Genomic DNA, 20,222 nt, shown 5'->3' with positions numbered 1-20,222 from the left:
GCAGCGAGCGGTCCGCTTTCCGCCTGCGCCCAGGCTTGGACTGCGCCTAACTTCGCCCTTTGCTCCGCCCTCCAGCCAATCACCATCCCCAAATTTCCTTTGGCCCCACCTCCAGACCCGCCCCGGTCCAGTCTCGGGCTTGGCTCGCCCGGGCCCCACCCCTGGCCCGCCCCGCCGTCGGTGCGCGGCGGCCGGGAAGGCGCCTCCTGCAGTCGCTCGGAACTGCGGACCTGAGAGCTTCCCGCAGAGGGCCGTCGGTGGGAGCGGAGTGGGTCGGGCGGGGCCGAGCCGGGCCGTGGGCCGTGTGGGGGCCAGGCCGGGCCGGCGGACGGCAGGATGGGCTGCACCGTGAGCGCCGAGGACAAGGCGGCAGCCGAGCGCTCTAAGATGATCGACAAGAACCTGCGGGAGGACGGCGAGAAGGCGGCGCGGGAGGTGAAGTTGCTGCTGTTAGGTGAGGCAGCGCCCGGTTCTGGGACCCCCCAGACAAGGACCTGAAACTCCCCGGCGTGGGTACTGTCTATACCTGTGCTTGAAGCCCCTCGGAGCCCCCCTTTAGGATTGGAAGCGCTAGGTTGATCTAGACTTTTAATCCTCGTCCGGGACTCTAGTTCAGACCCTTAACTCATCCCAGATCCCAAACCCCCATACCCAGACACCAAACCTTGCTTGACTATTCCTCCCTACTATCAGAGGTCCTGATCAGCTCTGCCTCGTGTTTCCACACTTTCTTGGGCTTCACTTAAAACCCCAGAACCCGCCGGTTCCCACCTTCTAGCTCCACCTGTTCTGTTTCTATTGGCATGAGCATTCCTTGGGACCCTTGTCAAGCCCCAGCCTCTTTCCCCTAGCCTTACTCTGGGATCTGGATCCTCCAACCTGTGCACTCTGACCCCTTGAGAACCTCTTGGGGGGCGGGGGGGGCTGACTGACTACTCTCAAGTCCTCCCTAGCTTGAATCCCTGTAGAGCCTCCATGCCAGGTGTCCACAGGCATCAGCCCCCCAAGCCATCTGCCCCTCTTCTAAGTCTTCTCTCACACTAGCATCGCTCCATTCTGTACCCTCCTGTACCAGGTGGGCCTTGGTGGGAGGAGGGCGACCAGGGGCTGGAGTGGGTCTAGGCTGAGTTGGGCAGGACCCCCCCCCTCCCCAAGAGGCTGGACTGAGTCACACTGGGGAAGCGGGACCAGGCCTCAAGCATCTGTGGCAAGTTCCATTCCCTGGGAATGTGTTTCCTAGTTTCCAAGGCTTGTCTGGGCCAGGGCCAGGGGAGTCTGGGCAATAGGAGGGAACATGGAGGAGTTAGTGTTGTAGCCACGTCCAAGGCCAAGGAAGATGGTGGCTGCTGGGATTGAGGGGAAGTGGAAGTTGTGAGACAACCGACATGTTGCTGCCCCTGTGTGTCTGAAGAGATCTGCTGACGGGTGCCGGGGTTCTCATAGCCAGGGCTGAAAGGCCCGGGAGGATGGCCTCTAGGATACTGAGTGGACCTGTTGGTTCCCACAGGAATCCTGGGATGCGGGGCGGTGGGCAAGCTGAATGAGGGCTTGGCGGGGAGTCAGCGACCGGTAGCCCCGTGTGCCCGGAGGCATCCAAGCTAGGCTTTGGCAAAGGCAGTGGGCCCGGTGGTCGTGTCCAGTCTCCCACGGGGAGTCAGAGTGGTTCCCCGTGGCAGCCTGGCTTGGAAACGCGGGGTCCTGGGGACTGTGGGGAGGAAGGCCCTGGCGGCGGCGGCGGCGCAGCAGCAGCAGCAGCGCAGTCGGCTGGATACTATGTGGGGGGGTGTGGCCCCTCAGTCCCAGGGCCGCCGCGGGGCCTGCAGGCTATGAAAAGCCTGGCATTTTTTGGCAGGCCTGTGGCCGCGAACCAGCGTGTCTGTCTTTATGGCTCCATCTGTTGACTGTCCCGGCGGACCCGGCCTGGGGGCACAGCCCCGGAGGTTTCAAAATGGCATCCGCTCCGCTGCTGCCGCGGGGAGGAAGAGAAGGGGCGGGAAGGGGCGGCGGCCCAGCCTCCTGGGCTGCTTTGCGTTGGGCGCTTGCCTCTTCCTGTCTCTGCTGCGAGTGCGGCGAGCAGTGAGTGGGTGTCGACGCGGCGGGCGGCGGAATGTCCGTTGCTGCTGAGCCTACGGAGGGCACTTCCGGGACCGCTACCTCCCGGTGCCCAGCCCGGAGCCCCTCACCAGCCCCTCCCAGGTTTATTGCAGTTACTGTGGTAGCTGAGGAGATGTGGGTCTGTCTGGACCAGAGAGTCGGGGGAAGGGGGTTGGTTGCACAGGACTCCCGGCCTGTTCTGTAACACAAGGCTTCCTCTATCTATCCTGAGAGGCTTGTCTCTCAGAGCCCAGCTCAGCTTTCGGGACAGACTAAGTGGGACCCGGTATCCCTTCCCACGCTAGGCTGACATCAGCCAGTGGTATAAGGTCTGGCTTAGCACTTCACACTTTACCATGGAACCGTCTATCCCAGGATCCTGTCTCTCTGGCTTTTCCTTCCTCCATAATGAAATTCCTGGTTTGTGTCAGAGGAGTACCCGCTGTGAGGCTAAGACCCTGGAGAGGGTGTACAACCAAGGACTGAGAGCTCTGCCTGAAATGGACAACCCAGTCATCATGACCACTCACTCAGTCATTGCCACCTGGGAAGGGGTCCTGGCTTGAGTTATTCACTTCCTCATGAAGGAGTAAAGTGACAATGGGATCCCAGCTGTAGCAGGTTCAGAATTCCAGGCACCGGTTCTGCGTAGCCGGAGACTCTGTCCAGGCAACGGGGACTTAGGCTGGGCAAGTGCCAATCTTCCCTCCTAGCCAGAACCACGCCTGCTGCCCCACCCGCACTGTCTCCCTCCATACCCTGTATCCCTGCCAGCCGTCGGTCACAGTCACTGTCACCAGGGCAGAGGCAGATGTGGTACACACCAGCAAGATAGTTTTCCCTGGCAGCTTGGTGGAGCAAGTAGAGAAGCTGATACCAGTCTCACTGCAGGGGAGCCCCCCTGCAGACCCTCAGTTCAACCTGACTGACTAGCTGGGCCTAGGTGGACTTTGGGGCTCTGGTGACAGCCTGAACTGGACATACCAGGAAAAACAATGCCCACTGTGGACTCCAGGAAGGCTCGGAGAGTAGATGCTGTGTTTTGTCTTGCCACAGGCCTTTGAGTGTTCCATTCATAGATCTCCTAGAATCCTCCCTCAGTCCCACCAAGGCTTGATATAGTATCTCTGTCCCCTGGGTTCCTGCTGTGCCCACTAGGACATGGTGTTGGCCCTTGAGGGAACAAGGCAGGGTTGGGTCCTTTTCATTTGTGTGTTGAATGAAGGATGTATCTGGTAAACTTGGTTTGAGGGATGGGTAGGTAGAGGTCTCCGAGTCACCATTTGGTGCACCGTGAGCAGGTGACAAGTGCTCATTGGGAGACCAATGATCAAGAGTGTTCCAGGTTTGTTAGTGCAGGCACTGCTCAAAGCCAGGCTTCAGTGCATTTACAAAAGGAAAAGGGAGTTTGTAGCTGTGTCCTGTCTGTGTCTAGCAAAAGGTAGGCATTTGGTATTGGTGCATATTAAGTATATATATAAACCATGAAGCTCCTGACACATCCTGCAGCAGGCCACAGCCCTTGGGGGTGAGGGACAATATATGAGAATGAGAGAGTGAGAATGTAATCCTGGGGCTTCCAACGAGGAGACAGATGGGAGGGCTGGCCTGGGATCCTGACCAGCGAGGCAATGGAACTGTTCTAATGGTGACTGTGAAGAGATGCTTTCTGGAGGAGTCCCTCAGTAGCTTGCAAAACGAACATCATTGGCCCATGAGATGGCTCACCATTGGCCAATGCCAGGCACCAGGGCCGAGAGAACCGATTCAACAAAGGCACTGAGACTGGAATTGTGGCCTATATTCCCAAGACTCTGTTGAGTGTTTCCTGGCCTGAGGCAGGAGGCACACCCTGGCTGGACCACCCAGAGGGGCACGTTGGTATAAGTTAGAATCCTGGGGCTGGAGAAATGGCTCAGCAGTTAAAAGTACTAGCTGTGCCAGGCGGTGGTGTTTACACCGTTAATCCCCCCACTGGGGAGGCAGAGGCAGGTGGATCTCTGTTCTACACTGAGAAACCCTGTCTCAAAAAACCAAAAGAAAAAGAAAGAAGGAAGAAAAGAAAGTACTGGCTGCTCCTCCAGAGGACCTGAGTTCAATTCCCAGCACCCACATGGCAGCTCACAACTATATAACTCCAATTCCAGGGGCTCCAACACCCTCACACAGGCATACATGCAGGCAAAACACCAATGCACAGAAAATAAAATTTTAAAAAGGTTAGAATCTTGGCTGCAAGAGCTGCCTATCATGTACAGCTCAGGGGTTGTGGGTACAGTGTGCTAGAGCCTGGGGGTTAGAGAAAACAAACAAAACCAGATGAGGGATCCCCTGCTATCAAAGACAGAGCTGCCTGGGTACAGTTTGGGGACCCTGGGGAACTCCCTTCCCTGCCCCCAGGAAGTTCACAGCAAGTGGGAGGCCTGGGTTTGCAAAGAATTGATGTTGGATGAAGTGACTGACTGTCCTAGGGCCTGAAGGCCTAATCTCTGGGGCCTAGTCTTGGGGGTGTGGCAGAGCTCTTCGAGCCAGGTGGGCTGGTACACAGGCAGCCTCCCTCCCCTAACCCGCTTCTCTCCTGCTGGAGCTCATTAGCACTTGAATGGGGGGCTGGTCTGCCTGGGCCTCAAAGTCTCTTCCCACCCCTCCCCCAGGCTGGGCAAGGCTTTGTCTGCCATGGTGAGCCTGGATGAGCTCCCACGCTTGGGAGGGAATGGGGGGGTCCAAGCCATTTCTAGACTCCTCTGTCTGCATCTTTAGTCTCAGCCCTGCCCATCGCTCCAGTGCTGGTACAGCCAACTTAAAAGCTGCACAATACCCTGACCAGAGATAGGAACCAGTAAAGATATTCCTGAACTGGTGAATCAGCTCAGCCAGGTGCATCCCTGGCTTGACTGGAGGTGGTGGGGGTCCTTTGAGCAGAGTAAAACAGGTGGTCATTAGTGGGAATGCGCGGCTGCGGCTGAAGGTGGCAGTCCAGCCAGCTGAGGGGCACAGGTTTCCACACAAGAAGCTCTCAGGCTGCATGGAGCCACCTGCTATTTTCAAGTCAGAGCCTAGGCTGCCTGATGTGGAGTGGGCATAGTCAGGGCTCCTTTGGGTCTGTGAAGCTTGTAGGGTTGGCCCTGGGCTGATCTGAGAAGTGAGGTGAACACTGAATTGACCACCCAGTGACAACCAGAGCTGGGACAGCGGCCACAGTGATGTCACCAGGCCTCCATAGCTCTGCAGAGACGGCTGGTACTTGGGGACACTTGGACCACTGGAGCACACTCTGGTCCTGTATATCCTGCCTGCAGTCTGCACCCTTCACTGCGTCTCTCAAGTTGTTTCTAAAAGTCACTGGTTCGCTTGTCAGGAAGATGGTGGAAGCAACTTTGTTTACCCAGAAAGCTTTTAGCCACTGAGGGACCAGGGCACCCCACCCCTACCACCAGCAAGGATGAGAGATGTGACTTGGAGCTTGAATACTTCGGCCTCCACTCACCTTGGTGCTGTGATAGAGGTAGGCGGGGGCCAGTGGGGCAGGGTGTAGGCTTGGCAGCCTTCTCAGCTCTGTAGGTTCAAGCTGGGATTTCACTGAGAAAAGAGTCCATACACTGTTGCCAGGCCACAGCTCACAGATCCTGTCTAAGAATGTTCTGCAGGGTGTCCCTGGTACCTGGTGCTCTCAGGAAGCCCCAGCCTCAGCTACAGGTGGCAGGGTGGGGCCTCCTCTGTCTAGCCACACCCTGCCTTTTGCCTAGAGCTCTTGTTCTTACTAAACCAGCCCCACCCTCTCACCCTGTCGGTGCTTCACGGGTCTGAAGCTACTCTTGGTTTGGGAAGGATAACCTTCCAGGACCAAACAATGATTGCTGGGCTACCATTCAGGGTTGGCCTTTGGAATTTGCATACAGGGCTCTGAGGGGGTGCCAGGCCAGTTTGAGTGAAAGTGGGGTCATCAAAGGCTTGGTGGGGAGCAGGTGTCTTTGAGCCTTGAAGGATGCTCCCCCACCCCAACTGCTTCAGAGTCTAGAGGATGTTGATGGCAGTGCCTACTGTGCCTAGGCAAGAGTGGAGATAAGAAGTCGTGTAGCTAGGCCTCTCAGGGAAATGGTGTCCACATCAGAGAAAAGGAGGAAGCAGCTGGAGGGGAGGAGCCCAAAAGAGGAAGAGGCCAGAGGGCTGCTTGGTGCTGGTGCAAAATTGTGGGTCCTGAGTCACCTAGGACTTTGCCAGCCAGAAGGCCTAGAAGGCTCACACCTGCCCAGGCTCACCTGTGAGTTCCTGCGGCCTCCAGCACTCCCTTGTCACTAGGTTAGGGCCTTGTCCTTGTCCTATCCTAGCAACTGCTGGGGCCAGGATGTCAGAGGCGGTGCCTCTAAGAAGGATTCTAAGCCCCTCCTTTAGCCACAGGAAGTGGTGGCTGGGAGAGGGACACCAGTGGGAGGTCCAGCAGGAAGGCCAAAAGCTGCTCTTAGATTCCCGAGCGGCCATTGCCCTCCAAGCAGGAAGGCCAGCTACAGGCAGAGATGAATGCCTGGAAGTGGCGCAGCAGCCCCATGTTTGCACACTCTGGGTTTCCCCTGCCAAGGGGCTGATGAGGGGCCTTCAGCCTAAGATTTCCCCCATCACAACTTGATGAACCTGGGTATTTTCACCATTCCTTGGTTTCCCTTCTGTGAGTGACAGCAGCTGACTCTGGTTGAACCTTGGTTATTATATGATGCTAGCTAGACTTTCTGCAGTCTGTTGAATCTTGTGAGGTCGAGATAGGCATTACACCAGTAACTTCTTCACCCGTGGAGAAACTGAGGGCATCCAAGCAGAGGTGCTGGGATATGACTCAAGCAGTCATGCATCTGCCCAACCACTGTAGTTCTTGGTGTCTGTGCCCACCTGCCAGGATTGGTGTTAGGATGACAAGCAGATGCTGCCGAGCCTGTTACAGGTTTACGTACGCTCTGTGGGTACTTGGGGGAGCCTGCCTCGAGGAGTCTTACTCCTCTTTTGCTCTGAAAGGTGAGACCCACGATTCTTTGAACCTTTTTGCTGTCCAAACAGAAATCTGCCTGCGGCCATGGCTTCATCCTCTGGCTATCTCACTTGCCGCCTTTCCTCTCAACCCCTGCTCCTTATGACACTCATGCTGTACTCAGTAACTCAGCATTGTGCCTCTTCCTCCACTAGCCTCCAGTGTGAGGGAAGTAGACTGGACTAGAGGAACGCTGACAGGGACTCAGGTTTCCACCGCTGGCCCAGCGGGGGAGCTGGCCGGACAGGTGGAAATGGTAGAATGTTCCTGGAAGGCTTCTAAGGTGAAGATTATTAGCTCAATGGTGGCTTCGGTGTGTGTGACACTGTGGTGACAGAGCCTGTCTACTGTGTGGGCTGGTAGCAGTTGCTACAGATGCGCAGGCTTCTTGACTTCCAGGTCTCAGGTCTGTGTCCACCATGGAGGTTCCAAAGGATTCTGCTGTGCTGTCACAACAGGCCCTCTAGGCTCAGAGCCTGTGCTGGAAAGCTTAGACCACGTTTCTCCTCATCGCTGAGGCCTGGGTACAAAAGGAACCAATCCCCACATTCCTGGTTGTGTGATCTCAGGCCGTGCTTGGTACTGGGACCTGTGCCTGCATGGACCCTTGCTGACTTGAGTTGGGCCCTAAGGCAGTTTGGAGTGGCAAAAACCATAGGAAAGCTGCTCAGGGCAGGCCTTTGGCTTGGCACATTCCCTGAGGGGTACATTTCACAGATAGGGACACTGAGGCCCACCCCGGCTGCAGGCACCCCCCCCCATGGCCTGCCACAGTAATTCAGAAGAGGCAGCCGTCCCGGCCTGCTCCCCCCCCCCGAAGAATAGCCAAAGGAGTCCTTAAAAAGCTAGGAGGGGAGATGTACCAACGACCTGGGGCTTGGTCTGTCCCCAGGCTTACAGGTAAGACTGACAACCTGAGAGGCATGGGGGTGACTGATTTAATTTGTCCGGGCATCTGATGGAAGTGTTGCAGGATCCTTCCAAAACTCCACCTCTTTGTCACCCCCCCCCCCAGTGTGAGGATGTGTTGAGCCTCCTTGGAGGGCTTAAGGGGGTCAAAGAACAGCACCTGGAGGAAGGAAGAGAGGCCTGGGGTGGGGTTTAGAGCCTTTGTCTGGCTGGGCCCTCTCGGTTCCTTTCTTCCCTCCTGTTCCATTGTTCCGGTGTTTTCATGCTCTGAAGCTGGCTGGGGGCTTCCCAGGGAGGAGGTTGTAGCCGAGGGTCTTGGCACCTCCCCCAGCCACCCCTAGCTGGGGAGGCTCCTTTGCTGAAACAAAACATTCCCCGCGCTGCCCAGCCCCCACCCCCTCTGCTTTGTCTCTGGCTGCTGGGCTCCCCCTGGTGGTAGCTGAGCCCGAGACCCTGGGCCCCGGGGCAGGGAGGCGATAGGATGGAGAATGGTAGAGGCGACACAGCACTGAAGATGTGGCACTTGTAGTAGCCGGGCGGCCTTTAGGGTGGCCATCCCAGGGCTCAGGCTCATCTCCACTGTGACCCACTGGGATTGGGGCGGAACGGGTGTGCCTGGTGCTGTGGCTTTGAGCTGGGCTGCTGCCCAAGCCTACCCTGTGGTCCCAGCTACTTACGAGAATCTGTGCCCTCCGGCTGCCACGTCAGCTGCCTATTCTCCTTAGCCCGTGAATTCCAGGGGAGCCCACCAGCTCGGGAGCCGCCTCCCGGGAGGGCTTTTTCGGGCCTTCTGAGTGTGTGGAGTCAGTGGTACCGGCTGGGAGGCTTCTGGGCAAGAAGAAGGTGCTATGTATGTAAAAGTTCCTGGCGCCCCCAGCAGGACTGCGTTCTCACTCCTGTCCCAGCCTGTTAACCGCTGCTTTTTCTCTCAGAGTCTTCAGAAACTCCTCTTCAAGTGAGAGAACTGTAGTACTTGAGCCACTGAGACCAGCGCTGCTGGTTAGTGTGCGCTATAGGAAGTGATGTTTGGGGAAATCTGTACTCTTCCATCAAATAGGAAAATAGCAGCAATCGCTTTCCTTCCTTCTGGTAAGAGGCTCACTATGTAACCAAGATTTACTTTGAACTCAGCATCCCCTTGCCCACCCCTTCTGGGCGCTGGGATTACAGACATGCACCATCCTGCCCGGACGCTAGTAACAAGTTTTTTGTTTTTTGGGTTTTTTTGGTAAAGATGTATTTATTTATTATGTACACAGTGTTCTGCCTGCATGTATCCCTGCAGTCCAGAAGAGGGCATCAGATCTCACTACAGATGGTTGTGAGCCACCATGTGGTTGCTGGGAATTGAACTCTGGACCTTTGGAAGAGCAGGCAGTGCTCTTAACCTCTGAGCCATCTCTCCAGCCCCTAGTAACAAGTTGGTTTTTGTTTTTGTTTTTTTTAATTTTTATGGGCTTGAGAGGTGACTCAGCAGTCTGTAACTCCAGTTCCAGAAGATCTGACACCCTCACACAGACATAATCTTTACCTTTTATCACCGGGTGTGGTGGTGCATACTATTCCCAGCACGTGGGAGAAAGAGAGAGGCAGGTGGATTTCTTGAGTTCATGGCCAGCCTGGTCTGCAGAGCAAGTTCCAGAACATCCAGGTCTGTTAAACAGAGGAACCAACCCTTTCTCAAAAAACACCTATATATACATACGTGTTTACTTACTTATTAAATTATCCAAAAACCATATTTTTAATTCTTGGAAATTTTCATATAATGTATTTTTAAATTATTTAGTTATTACTACTTTTATTTGTAAGCACATGCGTGTTTGCCTCCATGTGCGTCTGTGTGCTGCACGCTGGCCTGGTGCCTGCATAGGCTCATCACGTCTCCTAGAATTGTGGTTATTGATGGTTGTGAGCTGCCACATAGATGCTAAGCAGTCACCCCAGCCCCAGAAATAACTTTTATCTGCACACTAACCTTGAGTGAGATGCATCATGAGGAGCTTTGCATTCAATTCTCACCCCTCTCCTGTTAGAAGAAGGTAATGCATCGGCAGGCATGGTGACACACGCCTTTAGTTCCAGCTCTTAGGAGGCAGAGGCAGGCATCGGATCTCTGTGAGTTCAAAGCCAGCTTGGTCTACAAAGTGAGTTCCAGGATAGCCACTACTGTTACTAAGAGAAACCCTGACCAAAAGAGAGAGGGGGGGGGGAGGAGGAAGAGGAGGAGGAGGCAGAAAAAATGCATTATTCCATTTCACAGATGAGGTACCAGAGACCTGAAGGAGCTGAAACTAATGGAAATCTTAGGAAGGATCAGTGTGGGCAACAGGGGTGGTGAAGATCTAGACCCCCCTCCCCTCTGATCCTGGAGTGGAAGAGCCAAAAGTAAAATGTAGACCAGCTGGCTGCTTGAGGAAACTTAGGTTAGAAAGGACAACAGCAGGTCCCAGCGTGCCAGCAGATCTAAGCCTAATGTAGGAGGCAGAGTCCAAGATGGATTCACAGCAGAGTCATCGATGCTGGGGCCTAGATGAACACCAAGTGCTTGAATTTAGAGGCCCATCCGTGGGGAGGCTTCACGGGTCTTGCCAGGCGGATGAAGTGGTACCCTCTACATCCAGTCTGTTCTCTCCACAGGAGCGCAGTGCTCCGGGTAGAAGCAGGTGTTTCTATGAAGAGCAGCCTCGGAGATCACTGACCTCCTGCAGTGGGCCCAGCAGCTAGACTCAGGGCAAAAGCTGCAGAGGTGTTTTCCTTGGTGGGAAGAGATGTAGCCTCGTGGGAATGTCACAGCCACTCTAGGGAACCTCTGTGGGTCCCCCTCTGGCCTCATTCAGCTGGGATGGAGCACCAGGTCGGGGCTGGGGAGGCAGACACCTGCCACTGTCTGTAGAGCAGGCTCCCTTTCAGCACCTGCATCAATTCAGGTTGTGATGGGGTAGCTCTCCCCCAGGTAGTCACAGGGCTGGCCAGGGAAGCCCAGTGAGTACAAGCAAACTCCAGGCTAGATGGTAGAAGTAATGAGTCAGGCCATGATGGAGAAATGGCCATCAGGGGGACGGAGATAGTGGAGAATGATACTGTAGCCTTACAGCTCCTGGAGCACCAAGTCTGTGTGAGAGCCAAGGTCTTCACCACACACCTTTCACTGGGTGACCTGCTTCCAACTCCTTCCCCGACTCTGTCCTGATGTTTCCCTACTTCCTGCTTGGTTGCCAGTACCGCACCCTTGTCCTGCCTCTCACTACTTCCTGCCTGAATCACAGCTGCTGTAAAGACAGAGGGACCTCCCTAACCCCCAGAGATGTAAGCTTCTTAACCTTGTTTTATCCACCTGTCAAAAGGGGCTGTGTTTGCTGTGACCTCTGCTAGATACAGAGAATTCCCAACTCAGAATTTGAGAGGCCTGAGAATGGGAAACTGAGGCATTAGGGCGGTGTGGCAGTAGGCCTTCAGCTGGCTGAGGTAAGAAGTATCTGAACCTGGTTCCTGGCCTGGCTGCTCAGGTGTGGCTGTCTTGGTGTCTGCCAGCTTTGCCAGGGAAATTGAATGCAAAGCAAGTTCGTGCCATCATCTCTGGCACTGGGCAGGGTCATAAGTAGCCCATAATTCCTCTGGAGAGAGTGCTTGAAAGATTAGATGCCCTTTTTACCCACAATGGCCAGTAGAGAAACCGATGTCTCACATAACCAGGAGTTCCAAGGTCCAGTAAGAGGGGACAACCTTCACCTGAGGTCTCCTGTGTCCTGAACAGATGCTTCCATTACCCTTCCCACCTGTCCTGGAGTCTGTTCAGTGACCTGCCCCTGTTGTCTGGATGGTATGCCCCACCCGACCCACCCCCACGTTTTCACATCTTTAGCCTCTGCTCCCTGAATAAGGAAGGGCTCAATCCTGGCTGAAACTGGTTCCTCCTCTGCTTCAAGATGGATTCCCCTGCCTTCTGCTGTGTGGGAGCAAGTGGGAAGGCTAGCTAGGTGGCCACTGTGCCCTTCCCTCTCTTAGCAGATATTGAGGCCCTGTGGGTAGGTGGTATGGGCAACGGTTGGATAGTGTGGGCATGCTCTGCAGGCCTTCTGAACATCCTTCTGGGCTTGTAGAATGTGAAGGAGCCTCTTTCACTGCTGTGCACAGCCCTGTTTTGTGGAATGACCATAGCTCATACCCAGGCAGTATGCCAAACCTGGGACCCCTAGTGCCCAGGGCTAAAAAGCTAGAGAGAACACTATCCCAAGGCCTGAAGGTTTGTGCCATATTAGTGTCCACATGATCCTGGGAAGCAGGGTGGGACAGTTGGATACTCAGTTATTATAGGCACCTGGTGACATTTGTAAGAACTCAAACCTTTCCTCTCAGAGCAGCTGCTGGATCACAGATGTTCCCAGACCCACTCTTGTAAGGGACACAGTGACAAGGACAGCTGGGCCCGGGCACGTAGCATTTCCAGGAGGAACTATGCAGAGCAAGGTGGACAACCCATAGATAGGGCTAATTGTACCACAATGTGTGCCTCAGTTTCCTTAGAGATGGAGGTGAGAATAGAACCTACCTGAGGTTTGCTGTGAAGATAAAAGTACCTTGTAAATACAATAGGTAGAGTACTTACCAAGTATGCATGAAACCCTGGGTTCAGTTCAACCCAGAACCACTTAAGCTGGGCGTGGCGTGGCTGAAAAGATGGCTCAGCACCCGCTTCTTGCTCTTGTAGAGGACCTGAGTTCAATACCCAGCACACACATCAGGTGGTTCACAGTCGCTTGTAACTCCAGCTCTAAGGGATCTGTTGCCTTCTGGCTTCTGTGGGTACCTGTATGCATGTGCACATACCCACCCCAGATACACAAATATATACACATAACTAAAAATACAAAAATAACATTTTAAAGTTAAAAAACAAAACACAACACCTGGTTAATGGGACTGGTGAGATGGCTCAGCCAGTGAAGGTGCTTGCCACCAAGCTGGGCAACTTGAGTTTGACCCCTGAGGTCTACATGGTGGGAGGAAAGAACTGACAATTGCAATTTGAGTGGGCTCCCCCCCCCATACATGAGTGCACACATTTTTTTTTATTTTTATTTTTTTTGAGGGCACACATTTTTAAAATGTGGTTAAGAATATTTGTTCTTGGCTGGGCAGTGGTGGTCCACACCTTTAATTCCAGCACTCGCAGGCAGAGGCAGGCGGATCTCTGTGAGTTCGAGACCAGCCTGGTCTACAAGAGCTAGTTCCAGGACAGCCTCCAAAGCCACAGAGAAACCCTGTCTCGAAAAAAGTTCGAGACAAAAAGAGTATTTGTTCTTGTAAAGGACCCAAGTTTGGTTCCCAGCACTCATGTTGGGTTGCTCATAACTACTTTTAGCTCTAGCTTTAGAGGATCTGGGAGCCTCTGTGGGTCCCTGCACTGACATCCACATATTCATACACATAATTTAAAATAATAATTGGAGGCTGGAGCAATGACTCAGCACTTAGGGGCACTTGCTGCTCTTCCCAAGGACCCAGGTTCAGTCCCAGTGCCCACATGATAGCTCATAACTGTCTATAACTGTAGTTCCAAGAAATCTAGCAGCCTTGTTTGTCTCTGTGGGCACTAGGCACATAAGTGATGTAGACATACATGCAAGCTAAACAACTATACACATAAAGTTTAAACAAAAGAGAGCTATTTAAAGTTTTGTGTGTATGAGTGTTTGTTTATCTATATGCAGCATGTGGGTGCCCACAGAGACCAGAAGAAGCCATCAAAGCCCCTAGAACCATGTTACATACACATGGGAGCCACGGTGTGGCTGCTGGGAGCCAAACCTAGGTGCTCTGGAAGAGCAGTGAGTGCTCTTAACCACTGAGAGTCATCTCTCCAGCCCAAAATATAAGAACTGTAACAAAGGGCTGGGTATGGTGGTGCATGCCTCCAAAACCAGCACTTGGGAGGCAGAGGTAGGTGTATTTGTGAGTTTGAGGCCAGCCAGGGCTACATAAGTGAGATCCTGCCTTAAAATAATAATAATGGAGGGGGGAGGGAGACCCAGACAACAGTAACAACAACAACAAAAATCCGGCCATGTTGACACACAATTGCAATTCCAGGTAGGAAGATCAGAAATTTGGGGTCATCTCTGGCTCCATGGAAGGTTTGAAGCCAGCCTGGTCTACATGAAACCCTGTCTCAAAAAACAAAACAATAGATATTACCTGGCACACAATGGTTGCTCGTGGTAACTTTGTCATCTTTATCACTCATGTTATTGTTAAGTGTGTTGACTGTCCATAAAGGGATCCTAACAGAAAGGACAGAGTTCCCAAGTTTAACCTATCCATAGATCCTGCCACCAACCCTGTGAACTTCCTGGAGACATAGACCTGTCAATGGAGCATGGGGCAGGTTTACCCAGTAAAGGGAGCCGTGTAAGCAGGGGCCTGAGGGAAACCAGAGGCAGGCAGTTTCTGGCAGTACAGGTGTGACAGCTGGGAAGGGGCAGGAGCAGAGTGAACCTGGGCAGAGGCTGAGAAGGAGGAGGAGCCTCATCTTGGTATTGTGGTGCCGTCTTGAATGCTTTTTGTGTGATCCTACACCAAGAATGTAACATTTGAACTTCATATCCTCTGTAAAAGGAGACCAGAAAAGATACTTGTTCAATGGAGTTGCTGTGGCAAACATGGGAGAAACTAACAAACCTCAGAACCAGTCCTGGAGAAATGAGGACAGCGGCGCTGTCAGGCTAGAGAAGCCTGAGTCAGAATGTGGCGGGGTGGGGGTGGGATGGGGGGGGCATCTATTTTCCATCTGTTTAGGACAGAGCTGGTCTAGAAACAGAGGGCTGGGCCTTGGGCCATATCCAGAGGACAGGAATGTGACTTTGTGGCCCTTGTAGGTTGCTTAGCAGCTAAATCTCAGGGTTTGGGGAGAGGAGGGGTTCCTGCCGTTTTTGCAATATGCAGGGTACATTCCAGCCAGCTCTGCCTGAAGTGCAGATTGGCAAGCCTGCCTATGTGAGAACAGAGAATGTGGACTTAAGTCTTTAGGCAAATCCTGAGCTCATGCAGGGCAGAGGTGCTGAGCTTGGTAGACAGCAGTGCTTAGGGACAGGGGCCTGCAGGAGCCCGCCACAGGGCAGATATTATATGGGGTTCCTTAGCCACTGTGGCCCCTGCTGGCTGCACCCCATCTCACTGTGCCGCCAATGTGTGGAAGGTGAGAAGTACCTTCAGGACTAATGGCAGCTGGGCTGTGTGTCTGCTTACAGAGCCCTCTGGGCCTGTTTCTGACATCTGTACTCTCTATTCCAGGTGCTGGGGAATCAGGGAAGAGCACCATTGTCAAGCAGATGAAGTAAGTGGCATGCAGTGGTCCCCAAACTTTGATCATCTTCATCTCGTCCTGTACTGTCTCTCTGCTTGCTCCACGTTTGTCTCATAGTGCCTCATAGCTTTTTATATCAATCTGGCTTCGTGGACCAAGGGTTCTTTGGAGCAGATCCCTGCAGTCCCCAGGAGTCCCTGGCAGCCGTGTGATTTCTTGTGGTTTGTGGACCACACACACACATAACTCTTGACCTCTGCTGATCAGGATCATCCATGAAGATGGCTATTCAGAGGAAGAGTGCCGGCAGTATCGTGCCGTTGTCTACAGCAACACCATCCAGTCCATCATGGCTATCGTCAAGGCCATGGGCAACCTGCAGATTGACTTTGCCGACCCACAGCGTGCGGTATGTGCATTCTCCTGCTCCTTCCCCTCTACCTGGGGAACCTGAAGGTGCTCCACCCTGGGCCCTGTTCTGGGAGAGTTCTTTCCCTCTGATAGTCAGGGAAGGGGTACCCTCCTTTACCTGGCTGACTGGCCTCCATTTCTGGGCCCAGGATGATGCCAGGCAGCTGTTTGCACTGTCCTGTGCTGCTGAGGAACAAGGGATGCTGCCTGAGGATCTGTCCGGCGTCATCCGGAGGCTCTGGGCTGACCATGGTGTACAAGCCTGCTTTGGTCGCTCACGGGAATACCAGCTTAATGACTCGGCCGCTTAGTAAGTACTGCAAGGGACCAGGCATGGTAAGGGGTCCCAGGGTGCTAAAACTGATGACTGTCCACGGAGGCTTTGGTGGTGGGTTGGGTGGGGTAGGGGGGGCTGAGATAGCATAGTCTCTAAAGGCCTGGCGGAACGGCAGCCGCAGTGGCTTTCAGGCGCTTTAGCTTATCTGTCTGTACACATAATTGTTCTGAAGAACATTTGCTGCCACCTGCTCTGTGCAAAGCGTCAGGGACACAGTGATGAGTGGAAAAGACAGGCCCTTAAGCAATGACAGCTGAAGGTGTCAGTACCATTGGGGGGAAGCCCAGAGGAGGGGTGGCCACAGCAGAACTGTGAGCCAGAGGTAGGAAAGGGAAGAGTGGAAGGGGATTTGAGGCAGGGGCATGGCACATGCAAACTCCAGACTGTCATTGAGGACTCAGGAGTTCAGGCTCACAGAGGAAGAAGAGGCGTCTTTGAGGTCACAGATGTGTGCACAAGCTAGAGCCTGGACCTTGCTTTTCTGGATCCAAGCCAAGACCAGGACTCAGCTGGAGGATCACAGAGTCCCAGGAATCCCAGAGACCCACAGGCTTGGATCCAGGAGGCCAGTACATAGTTCTGAATGGTCCTGCCGTTCAGCCGTGTGTCAAGACTGAGGCAGGCTGCTGAGCTGTCCTGGTAGGTGATAGGAGACATCCATAGGTACTGGACAGTGTCACCAGATAAATGCTAGCTGAGGTCTCCTTCCCTCCTGATTCCACTAGCCAGCTAGCACCACCCCTACCCCTCCAGGTCCCTCCTGCCCATCCAATCCTGAGCCAAGTCAACAGGGCTAGACCTCACAAGAATAGGCAGGAGACACTCTGCCTGGCCAGGGCTCCCAAGTCCTGGTTCAGTCACATGAATAGGCTTCCTCTGTCGTCCCTGCATGGCCTAACTGCCCTTGTGTCATCCCCCACCCCCCTAGTAGTTTTGGGATCATAGCCAAATCTGTAGAGGCTTCCAGGCTTCAGCACTGCCCCACCCTGAAATCACGGGCTTAGCCACCAGCTGAGCTTGTGGGTTATAGAGGCAGGGAGGGGTGAACCCCGTCAACCTAATGGTTGACAATCAAAACTACTTCAGTGTCCCCAGTACTCAAGGAGCTTAGGATGAGGACGCATCTCCGGTCCTCTTCCCACTTCCTGTTTTCCTGTGTCTTTATTCCCCAAATACTACTGCATGCCCAGGACTGTTTTAGGAGTTGGGGTTCAGTAGTCACCATAGGCCCCGCTCTGCCAGAGTGCTTTCTGCTTTGACAGGATCATTTAAAGGAGGGGTATGGGGTAGAGCCGTACACAGAACGGGTACCCCAGGCTTCACCACAGTCCAGCAAGACCACAGCAGAGCAGAGGGTCCCTAGGGTGAACCCACCTGTTGAGAAGGGAGAAACTGGTATAGAAGCCCTCTTGAGACTTCCAGACTAGGGGCTCCGTCTGCAGGGGATGGAACGTGGCATACAGGTCACAGCAAGCGCGTCATGGTCCCCCGTGGCCCTTCCTGTTATTCTGTTCTATCCCTGCTTCTCTGAGATCATTTCCCTTTGGCCTGGTTTGGCTGGCTGCTGGCCCCAGCACCCCTGCCCCAAGAACAAAAGACCAGTAGAGGGCAGCCACTTCAGGGCCCGGACTCAGCCCTGAGGCACAGAGAGCCTAGCCCTGGACACTGCACAAGAGGCATTGATACTAATTAAAGGAGCTTGTGATGAGGAGCCCCAGGGACCTCTGCTAAGCAGGTGTCTGTGCTCCCATCTCAGCTTAAATTTTATTGGGTGTTAGGCAAAGGACCCATTGGGGGTGGCAGGCCCCAACATGTTCAGTCCCACATGAAAAGACCATACTGGTTGCTCTGCAGTGGGTAACTTAATTACACCGATTAGCATCTTGAATCTCTCCCCAGAGGACTAATTTGCCTCCTCCCACTTTTTACTTGTAGTTCCAACATTCTGGGTCCCGTTGGGTGCAGGTCAAGTTGAGACCCTGACTGCTAGGGTCACAGAGCCATAACCCTTCTCCCAATCCCATTCTGTAGGTGGGAAACAAGGAAACTGAGCCTGTGTTTGTTTCACTAACAATTGTGAAGCAGGCAGGGGTTAAAGATGCAAGAATGTCAGGCACAGTGGCGCTCACCTATCATCTCACGGTCTCACAGGGCTGAGGCAAGGAGGATTGTGGGTTTGAGACCACACTGGGCTCCATAAACCAGACCCTGCGTGGAGTAGAGGGTGGATGAGGAAGAAGGGAGAAGAGAAGAAAGAAGCAGGATGTGGTCTGTCTGAGGTCCAGGTCAGGGTGCTCCTTTTGGCCTGCCTAACCCTCTTCTCTCTCCCTATAGTTACCTGAATGACCTGGAGCGCATTGCGCAGAGTGACTACATCCCTACGCAGCAGGATGTGCTGCGGACCCGTGTGAAAACCACGGGCATTGTGGAAACACACTTCACCTTCAAGGACTTACACTTCAAGTGAGTGGGCATACGGACAGGAGTAGCCACTGGGCATAATTCCCTCTGGGGTCCTCAGGCCTGTATTGGGAAAGCGTGTCCTTATATTTCACCACCGAGGTTTTTTGTTTGTGTTTTTCAAGACAGGGTTTCTCTGTGTAACAACCTTAGGTGGCTGTCCTGGCTCTAGCTCTGTAGACCAGGCTGGCCTCAAACTCACAGAGACTCGCCTACCTCTGCCTCCTGAGTGCTGGGATTACAGGTGTGCACCACCACTGCCCAGCTTTTCACCGCCTAGTTTATCAGTAGTCCCCTCCTGCTAATAGCCTGTCCTGCCCGGGTCCCGTGTGACTCCAGCCTGTCTGACCAGAGTCGGTACCCTGGTTGCTGTGAGTGAGTGTGGATGATGCCAGCATGGCAGCTGTCCCCCTTTGGCCAGGTCTCTGTGCTCAGCCTGCCAGCCTGTGAAATGCAAGAATGCCTTCCCCGGGGCTCTTTTCCCTGGAGCTAAGCTGACCCAATGTTGGCAGGATGTTTGATGTCGGTGGCCAGCGATCCGAGCGGAAGAAGTGGATCCACTGTTTTGAGGGCGTCACCGCCATCATCTTCTGTGTGGCCTTGAGCGCCTACGACCTGGTGCTGGCTGAGGATGAGGAGATGGTAAGAGACCGAGAGAGCCCCGTGGTGGGGACGGAGCCTGGCAGGGGGAGAAGGGGCGTCAGTCCCCACTCCGTGCCCTTTCCTTAGAACCGAATGCACGAGAGCATGAAGCTGTTTGACAGCATCTGCAACAACAAGTGGTTCACAGACACCTCCATCATCCTCTTCCTCAACAAGAAGGACCTGTTTGAGGAGAAGATCACTCAGAGCCCTCTGACCATCTGTTTCCCCGAGTACACAGGTGGGGCTCGTGAAGGCTCTCTCACAGGTGGGGTGTTGGCTATCCCAGGAGGTACCCTCGGGGACCTGGTGGCCCATGGGTGCCCCCTTCTGGACAGAATGAAAAACACAGGCTGTATGGTAGCGCATTCAGTAACGTGTACGTCTGTCGGCACACCGGAGGCTCGTTATCACACGCAGGCCTCTGCGTTTGAGCCTGCATGCGCACATGTGAGCATCACGCATGAACATGCTGCGCACACGTGTGCTCGTCTGTCATGTGCACAGACCCTCCCTGTACATGCAGGAAGGAGCTCGCCTGCCTTCAACATCCCAAAGTCCTCATGTCTCTTTCTTAGGGGCCAGCAAGTATGATGAGGCAGCCAGCTATATCCAGAGCAAGTTTGAGGACCTGAATAAACGCAAAGACACCAAGGAAATATACACGCACTTCACATGCGCCACCGACACCAAGAACGTGCAGTTTGTGTTTGATGCCGTCACTGATGTCATCATTAAGAACAACCTGAAGGACTGTGGCCTCTTCTGAGGGGCAGCAGGCCTGGCAGGATGGTGAGTCAGAAGGGTGCTGGAAAACAGCATAGTGAAACCCTTGTGTTTGGAGAGGGGATGGGGCTGGGGCTTATGGGAGGTCCTTTGGGGATAGTCAGCCTGAAGGAGCGAGGGTGGGCAAGGCAATGGGGACCAGAGGGCAAGGGAAGGAAAGAGAAGGACCCTGCTTTCCACTGAACAAAACTAGAGGGCTACTCAGTATCCTTGGAAGAAATCGCCTCCTCACCAGCATGTCATACTAGCCTAGTCTAGAT

General features: G+C 53.9%; 1 protein-coding gene across 1 annotated transcript; it reads left to right on the top strand.

Annotated features, from left to right (window-relative positions):
* The first annotated feature begins 336 nt into the window (after window positions 1-336).
* Window positions 337-19,945, top strand: Gnai2 (G protein subunit alpha i2). Its single transcript, NM_001244054.1, is given in 8 exon segments — window positions 337-454; window positions 15,314-15,356; window positions 15,594-15,735; window positions 15,887-16,047; window positions 18,409-18,537; window positions 19,047-19,176; window positions 19,264-19,417; window positions 19,755-19,945. Coding segments are annotated over 8 exon segments (1,068 nt in total).
* Window positions 19,946-20,222: the final 277 nt, after the last annotated feature.

The sequence above is a fragment of the Cricetulus griseus genome, chromosome 4, assembly GCF_003668045.3.
Source record: "Cricetulus griseus strain 17A/GY chromosome 4, alternate assembly CriGri-PICRH-1.0, whole genome shotgun sequence".
In the NCBI taxonomy this organism is placed as follows: domain Eukaryota; kingdom Metazoa; phylum Chordata; class Mammalia; order Rodentia; family Cricetidae; genus Cricetulus; species Cricetulus griseus.
This window is presented reverse-complemented; position numbering and strand designations above follow the sequence as displayed.